The following is an 8,792-nucleotide window of genomic DNA, read 5'->3' as shown; positions in this document are numbered from 1 at the left end:
AATTGTCTATACTACTTTTTGTGTTCTATTTTTTTTTCCACAAATTATAATTTGTCATATATTTGACTTTTTATTTTATTTTATTTTATTTTAAACTTTGGTTATTTTATAAGAAAAGTCAAACTAATATTACACGGTAAGTAAGTTGTGATTAGTGACCATAAATTAATGGAACACAAAAGGTGGTACAAATAGATTTGTATTCGACTCTCAAAAAAAAAGAAAAAAAAAAGATTTGTATTCGATTTAAAAAGTGTTGTGAGAACATATGTTTAAAGTACTCATAATGTAAAAAATGTATTTGGTACCATATTTTTAATAACATATTTTCAAAAGTAAAAAAAAAAAAAAAAAAAAAAAAAAAAAAAACAATTAAATTTTTGATATGAATATATATATTTATTTTTATAAAAAAATTAAGTATTTTATGCATTCTCAACATTATATGGTTCTCACAGTTTTCAAAAAAATTACAACAATCTCACTTAAAATTGTTACTTGAAAACTAAAGGGTCATTTAGTAGTGTTATTCTAGTAATATTATTTGTATTTTTTGAATATACATGTAATTAAAAAAGTATATAAAAATACATATAATTTTATTTAAAAACGAAAAAATGTATTATTAAACTAATATACCAAATGGACCTAAAAACACTTTTGAACTCTTCTTTAAAATCTCTTAACAATATGTTTTTTTTTTTTTTTTTGGTTGGGCCCATTGTTTGAACCGTCTAACCAAACCGGCCACCTCATCAATTCAAAACTCTGTTGGCTCGCCATTTTCTCAAGTCTTTGTTGTGAATCAAGAAAAGTAAGAAAGAACTGAACAAGTCATAGCACGCATGCCAAGACTTGCACGAAAAAGCCAATTTCTTGAAAACTGTTCTACACTCGTGACAAATTAAGCCAATAATGATCCTTTCAATCCATGAATAAAACCTACATGCAAAAATTCTAGGACCATTAGGTAAAGTTGAAATTGTTGAATCAGCAGTTTGGTAGGTATGAGTGTGATTTAGGGGGCGCCATGTTTGTAAAGCTTAACACAAAGAAACGTCCATGCAAATTAACAGATAGAGGTGATAGCTAGGTAGAGGGGTTTGATTCGCTCAACAGTCTCTCGATCACCTGTTTCATTTGAGCGGTTAGAAAAAGCTGACAGGAAAATAGAACAATGTTATGAGGAGGAGGGACCAGATAGACAAAATATATAGGTGGAACCATTACATTAAAAAGAAGAGTGTACTTGAAAAGAACCTCAACTCACTTATTGCAACATATAGCTCTATATTGAAATATCCACATCTTCAAACTAATGCAGTATACATTACTAGGAAGAGTACAAGAGATCTACAATATTATGTGAGACTTTTAAAAATTACATGTAACTTTGCTAATTTGCTTATGACAAACAGAAATTTTATATATGTCAGCAACTCATTGGAGGAAGATCACTAGTTTTCACAGACGATGTCATTTCTGAGTCCTTGAAAACTCGACTGCCAAAGAGCAAAAACCCTATTGCGTGTCCCGCAACAGCCACTAGTAATATACCAACGTTAAAAGACATAACAGCAAGCATTACAATATAAGCGAGACTAATCCGAATTGCATGCATAAGGGTCTGAACAAGACCGGCTTTAACATTGTTAGCACCTGGTTTGATCAATTGGCAATGAGAGAACCACTCAGCGAGCACTGAGAGCACGAAGACTACTATCAGAGCTAATACGTACATACCAAGACGTGTGCCGGGCCAACCGGAGAAGAGTATTTCAGCGTTGGAACCCCAGAAGAAGGTCATGTGCATCATGTTCATGTTCATGGCCATATTGGTATGGTTATGGTTCATGTTGTGGATTCCATCTCCGGATGAGTCATTCATGGGAGTTGCTGGTGACTCCATGTCATGCATCGCGAGCGGCCGTGGCAGTGTAAAAATTATGTAGAACTAGTTTTGTGGATGATATGGAGGTCCCTTGTTTTAAATAAGATAAGAGATTTAGGGATTTTGAGAGATGATAGATTGGTAGTACAAGATGTGTACTAATGGGTTTTGCAGTACGAAAATGTTTTGTACCAAAAAGAATTAAATGCTGTGATGGCCTTATTCGGAGTTCCAGAACAACTATTGACCATTTGACCTTATCAGATAAAAACTTTCCTTATGTTTTTGGTTGAATTTGTGGAAAAAGTATCTCAAATATAAGTGCCAATGTGCCAGAGGTTGGGTTAACCTGCACCCGGCCCAAGTACCGAAATGAAAAAGTATTTTATGAAACAGCCTTACGAAATAATCTACTATTAATAAGAATCAATTTTAGATGTCTCGCTTTCAAAAAAATAGAATATTTTCATCTCACATGCAGGAAAACGTAATATTTTCACCTCATACCCATGAAGTAAGTTTTGATAAAGAGTAAATAGACATGTTCTTATCATTTTTCTTTGTTTTTAACAATATATGCCCATCAAATCTGTTGCTGTTACACAATTTATATATACGTGTGTGTATGTGGGGGGTGAAGAATGATGAAGTCAATCGAACTCAATCACTATCCGTTTGCTACATGACAAGTGCGGTTGAAGGTAAAAATGGATAGTGACTTCAAGTGGAATTTTTGAATATTCTTGTTTTGGGTATGAAAATGAATAAGACATGGACTTAAATGCTCCACCAATTTTCGATAAGTACCCTAATGTGAATTGCAAATTGATCTTGGAGGGTGTTTATTTTATAAAAAATTGGGTTTAATACAAGTAAGGATGAAGCTCCAACTATTTTGTTACAAATGGGATCTAGCATCAGTAGATGAATATACAGACTTGTTCGTGTAGTGGCTTCATGTGTTCGATTAACGTGTAACAAGCCTCAAGGAAGAGTTCATTAAACCATGTTCATAATGATTGCAGTGTGATAATTTGTCTAGTTCTACTAAGAATTGGATGGGAGGGATTGTTTGGACATCAGAGAGATTGAGACAAGTATTGTTAAAAGTTTAAAACTTGAGGATGAGTTCTTTCCAACACAACGAGTTTGATGCAGGAGCCAAGGAGGGAGTCAACTAAGCATGTTTTTAGTGGCAATGTTGTCAGTGCTGATATCTCCATCTTAGCACATTCAACTCAACAATAATCCTCTTATTAAAAGCCAGTTGCAACAATCTACCAAATTGAGGTCCAGAGACAATCAAAGACGATGTCAATTTGCGGTAAATTCCAATCTTAATATTTTGAGGCTAACAAATTATGCTCCTTAATTGATTTTATTTTAATTAGTTTCCTTATTAGTTTTTTAGTTGACTTAAAAGTACTAATTGAATTTGAATTTCGAATTTTGAATTAGGCTCTAGATTTATTTTATTTTCTCCTAACTTATCTATATTTCTACTAGACTAATCACATGCGCTTAGCACCTGCAATAATACTTTTTTTATTTATTTGTTTTTTTGGTTTAGTGTTATAATACTTAAAAGTGATATATAAATAATTGTGTATTTATCTATTTTTATTTTTTAAAGAAGGAGGTAAAGTCACATGGAATAATGTTTAAAAATGAAATAGAGAACCGTACGAAGTTGAATCCCATTGGAACATTTGAATTTATTGATTGGGATAAAAATTGCGATAAGTAAAAAAAAAATTGAGATTTAAACAAAAAAAAGAAAGAAAAAAAAGATGATATACGTTAGTATGGATAGATGAGAATTTGTGATAACTGTATAGAATTTTGGATAACAAAAATTTTGGAATATTTTAAAGAATTAAAAAAAAAATAAAACCATAGAAATTTCAGGATAAAAATGAATAGATTTTAAGCGAGATAGTGAGTTTTTTTTTTTTTTTTGGAAGAAGTAATTTCGTATTTTTTTTATAAAGATAATTGAAGTATTTGAATTCAAATAGATAACAAATACAAATAGAAATAAAATATTTGAATACAAATGGGTGGTAAAAATAACGGGTTTTTTTCCCCTTTTGTAGATGTGATAGTATTACTGTTTTAACATTTTTATAGGGGGAAAAAAAAAAAAAAAAACTAAAAGGTATGTTACTTCAGAATTTGTACGAGAATATTTTGGTACGCTAAAAATTAAAGACGAATCAAGAGAATCCTCTTATTAATAGTATAGATTGTTTTCTTAGTTTTAGTAGAGTCTTAGTTTAGTTAGAAGTATTGTTAACATGACCATTTTTTGGGATAAATTGCAAATTACACCCCTAAAGTTTGGGTTGCTTGAATTTTACATCCTGAAATTTGGTTCTATTAGCAATTCATCCCCTATGATGACATGTTTTATTTTAGCCAAATCATCCCCAGAACTACGTCATTTCAATGAAAAATAAAAGCTTATTTGGCAGTGTGTATCGTTTTGCCCAGACTAAAACACAAGACTCCAATCCTAAACTACACCATTTCAGCTAAATTCTAAAATCCCAAATCACTCATATCATCACGTTAGTTGCTTTCCCAAATCGCAGTGCGGGCCTTATCATTAACCCATCCACCTGAAAACTACCAAATGGAACCAATGCAAGGCTTCGATTTTTGTTTGCCTACTCCTCTAGTTGATTAGATATGCTTCCTACAAACGGGTGGGAGAAAAACAATGATGCATTGCCTTTGGGCTTGAATAGCCACAATATATATATATATATATATGATTATTATTGTGAAACTAATCAATAAATTTGGAAGGAGTCGACGGCTAATATCAGAAACAGTTCCTATAGAAGAGATAGAATTCGCATAGCCACATGATCTTTGGGACTGGGAGGCACAACCACTATTCAACATATTGTTGTAGAGGATTGTACCAAGAGAACTAGAAAGCTTTGTTGCGGCGAAGAAAGCCATTACCTAGCACCAGAAATATTCAATTGAAGGAAATTAAATAACAAGGTCAATCTAACAAAACTCCAGCCAAAACCTAATGGGTTTTTCATCCTCCCCAAATCAATAGGTTTCTTATTATTATTATTATTTCCCCAAAGCAATAGGTTTCTTATTATTATTATTATTGTGGGGCCCAATAGTTTGTGGGTTCGGCCCGCTCGCTTATGGGGAGTCCACAGACCCCAAACTGAAGGAGGTCAGGACCCAAGCTCAATAATAATAAGTTCAAAGTGGCCCGAAGATACAGCCGAGGACAGCTTAGTCCTCGGCAGGCCCAAAGCCTCATAGATGAAAGTGGAATACAAGCAAACTTAAAAGATCAGAAAATATCTCGGGGAAATTGTCCTTAATACCCCTCATTGATATGACATTGCACCTAACAGAACCAGATTCTTAGGCTTTATTAACCATGCCCAACAATGCTGGGATGGGATTGACGGGACAAATATCAGTCCTGGAAAAACTGACCCTACACGTGGACGAGGGACAACAAACGTAGGCTAGTATAAAAGGAAAGGTAAACTAATTAGCGAGAGATCCCCATCTCACTTCCTGGGGAAAAACTCCAGGAAGGAGAATGCCCGGATAATATATGCGTTCCACCATGGAAAACCTACCGCCGGGTAACCGGAGAGAAACACTAGTGCTCCTCGGACATGATCCGAGGAGTCCAATCCCTCAATTTATAAAGTTATTGGACTTGGATATCCGGGCTAAAGCCTTCTCTTGTCTAGGTTTATCTAAGGTCCGGCCTGGATCAACGCCCCGTGACCCAACACTAGCCTTTCAAGCCCACTCTCTACAAATATTATTGTGGGGGATCTTTCACGCGCGAGCTCAACGTCGTTGTTGGGCCGTTTAAGAGTCGTGTCCCTACAATTGGCGCCGTCTGTGGGGAAGGCTTGCGCGTTGGCACGGGTGGCGCATGAGTCAGTTCTCTAGCAAGCAGAGATTCACGAGTTTTTCCCATCTCCGGCGACGTGCAGTCGTTGCTCCGCCATAAGCTTCTGCTAGGGGCTACGCCTTGCACTGCTAACGGCGCGGGCAGCTCTAGGGGCTTCCGGCCCCGAGCCAACTCTCCCCTCCCTGGCCTAGGGGTTAACCTGCGAAGAATAAGTGATAAAAAAAAAAAAAATTATTATTATTACTTAACAAGAGATCTTACAAGTTTTGGACAGAACCAAGACCTTGTATGGTCCTCAGACCCAAGCCTATGGGGAAACCAAGTACAAACAAGAGATCTTACAAGTTTTGGACAGAACCAAGGCCTTGTATGGTCCTCGGACCCAAGCCTATGGGGAAACCAAGTACAAAAAAGAGATCTTACAAGTTTTGGATAGAACCAAGGCCTTGTATGGTCCTCGGACCCAAGCCTGTGGGGAAACCAAGTACAAAAAAGAGATCTTACAAGTTTTGGACAGAACCAAGGCCTTGTATGGTCCTCGGACCCAAGCCTATGGGGAAACCAAGTACAAAAAAGAGATCTTACAAGTTTTGGACAGAACCAAGGCCTTGTATGGTCCTCGGACCCAAGCCTATGGGGAAACCAAGTACAAACAAGAGATCTTACAAGTTTTGGACAGAACCAAGGCCTTGTATGGTCCTCGGACCCAAGCCTATGGGGAAACCAAGTACAAAAAAGAGATCTTACAAGTTTTGGACAGAACCAAGACCTTGTATGGTCTTCGGACCCAAGCCTATGGGGAAACCAAGTACAAAAAAGAGATCTTACAAGTTTTGGACAGAACCAAGGCCTTGTATGGTCCTCGGACCCAAGCCTATGGGGAAACCAAGTACAAACAAGAGATCTTACAAGTTTTGGACAGAACCAAGGCCTTGTATGGTCCTCGGACCCAAGCCTATGGGGAAACCAAGTACAAAAAAGAGATCTTACAAGTTTTGGACAGAACCAAGGCCTTGTATGGTCCTCGGACCCAAGCCTATGGGGAAACCAAGTACAAAAAAGAGATCTTACAAGTTTTGGACAGAACCAAGGCCTTGTATGGTCCTCGGACCCAAGCCTATGGGGAAACCAAGTACAAAAAAGAGATCTTACAAGTTTTGGACAGAACCAAGGCCTTGTATGGTCCGCGGACTCAAGCCTATGGGGAAACCAAGTACAAACAAGAGATCTTACAAGTTTTGGACAGAACCAAGGCCTTGTATGGTCCTCGGACCCAAGCCTAACCAAGGCCTTGTATGGTCCTCGGACCCAAGCCTATGGGGAAACCAAGTACACAAAAGCACAATCAGAAGTTCCCTGCTCCCCAGTCGACTGCTCGGATGGATTATTTAGAGATCATCAGCCTTGGACGATGTTCACGCGCTTATCACAGAATATTCAACTGTTATCCCGGTTAGTTTCCTAAGTTTGATTTACTATGAATTATCGATATAATGCTCAGTAGTATTGGTAAATTGGAGTTAGATTATATTTCAAGCTATTTTGCTCTAAATATTCTTGAAGAAACATACACATAGGGCACACCCATTCACGAAGAAGTGTTGTCAAAGAAACAGTATTCAAAACAAGTAAAGAAATTTCCATTCTTACTAAAACAAAGAAATAGTACAGCGTACAATGAAAAGCCGGAATCAGTTTGTGTTAAAGCTCACTACATAACCAAAAGGAAAAGAAGATATAAGAGAATAAAATAAAGCTGAGGAAGTAGATCAGAGGAGAGGTTGGCTACAGCTCCAAGACCTTGTTCTTCCTCAATGCTTTCACATGCCCACAACTCAAACAGCAAAAGAGACCCAACTTGAGCCTGACACCGCTGAAGGAAAGGTGCAGGGAGTTGGAAGTTGAGGGGCTTTCTCTAAATATACGTCTGCCGCAAAGCAGAGGCGCTGATGGCGGAAAATCTTTCTCCTGCCACACCAAAATTCTGGCATGGATAGAACCTGCTTCGGATTTTGACTAAAAGAGGGAGAGATCCCCTTCCCCCTCGGTCGAAATGGAGTGTTCTCCTGAACTTATGCTTCCTGTGTCCATACCTTACTACTTTGAGTCTCATGAGGACACGGTGCTTCTGCGGCGGAGAGAGTTCTTTCTTCCCAACCCTTGCCTTAGACATGTTATGTTAAGGGAGGAGAGCTCCGGAAGTGGGAGTTATGATATGGGAGAAAACTGAAGGAGTTGTGCGTATATAAAGCAACTTTCTCCCCCTCCTGTTTATTTGAAAAGATAAAGGGGTGGCAGTCAACTCACGCAGCATCCCAAGGTACGCTACAGACAAAACAGTTCTGGCTCAACTTCCAACATCAACTGCAACCACAAGATTAAAGAAGCCTCGTAAAGGCGCACCTCGGTCATTGTGACATCAGAGAGTACCGCGTGGCCAGAGGTTGCAGAAATATCTCTTAATTCATGGGCTAAGTGGATTCGCGGCCCAAGCCCGCTTTGCGTGAGGGCCCAGGGACTGCGGCCCACGCCGAGAAATAGCCGTTACCGAGGACAACCCCTGCTCGGCGCCTTATGAAATGCCTGATAAAAGGGAGAATCTGAACTTGAAGAGTTTTGGACAGAACCTAGGACTTGTATGGTCCTCGGACTCAAGCCTATGGGGAAACCAAGGACATAAAAGTCTTGGACAGAACCTGGGACTTGTATGATCCTCGGACTCAAGCCTATGGGGAAGCCAAGGACATAAAAGTCTTGGACAGAACCTGGGACTTGTATGATCCTCGGACTCAGGCCTATGGGGAAACCAAGGACATAAAAGTCTTGGACAGAACCTGGGACTTGTATGATCCTCGAACTCAAGCCTATGGGGAAACCAAGGACATAAAAGTTTTGGACAGAACCTAGGGCTTGCATGGTCCTCAGACTCAAGTCTATGGGGAAGCCAAGTACATAAAAGAAAAAGCGTAAGTTTTAAATAAAACCCAG

At 38.2% G+C, this 8,792-nt stretch overlaps 1 protein-coding gene across 1 annotated transcript; it reads right to left on the bottom strand.

Moving 5' to 3' along the window:
* Positions 1-1,212: 1,212 nt before the first annotated feature.
* LOC126713965 (copper transporter 6-like) lies at positions 1,213-1,993 on the bottom strand. The gene has a single exon (XM_050413937.1). It carries the CDS (start codon positions 1,916-1,918, stop codon positions 1,433-1,435), a length of 486 nt encoding a protein of 161 aa, XP_050269894.1. The 5' UTR covers positions 1,919-1,993; the 3' UTR covers positions 1,213-1,432.
* Positions 1,994-8,792: the final 6,799 nt, after the last annotated feature.

The sequence above is a fragment of the Quercus robur genome, chromosome 1 (genome assembly GCF_932294415.1).
Source record: "Quercus robur chromosome 1, dhQueRobu3.1, whole genome shotgun sequence".
Lineage (NCBI taxonomy): Eukaryota > Viridiplantae > Streptophyta > Magnoliopsida > Fagales > Fagaceae > Quercus > Quercus robur.
Note: the sequence above shows the minus strand (reverse complement) of the source record. Positions and strands in the feature narration are given on the sequence as shown.

Coding starts and splice junctions, on each gene's coding strand:
- LOC126713965 (XM_050413937.1), bottom strand. CDS start 1,918: ATGCATGACATGGAGTCACCAGCAACTCCCATGAATGACTCATCCGGA.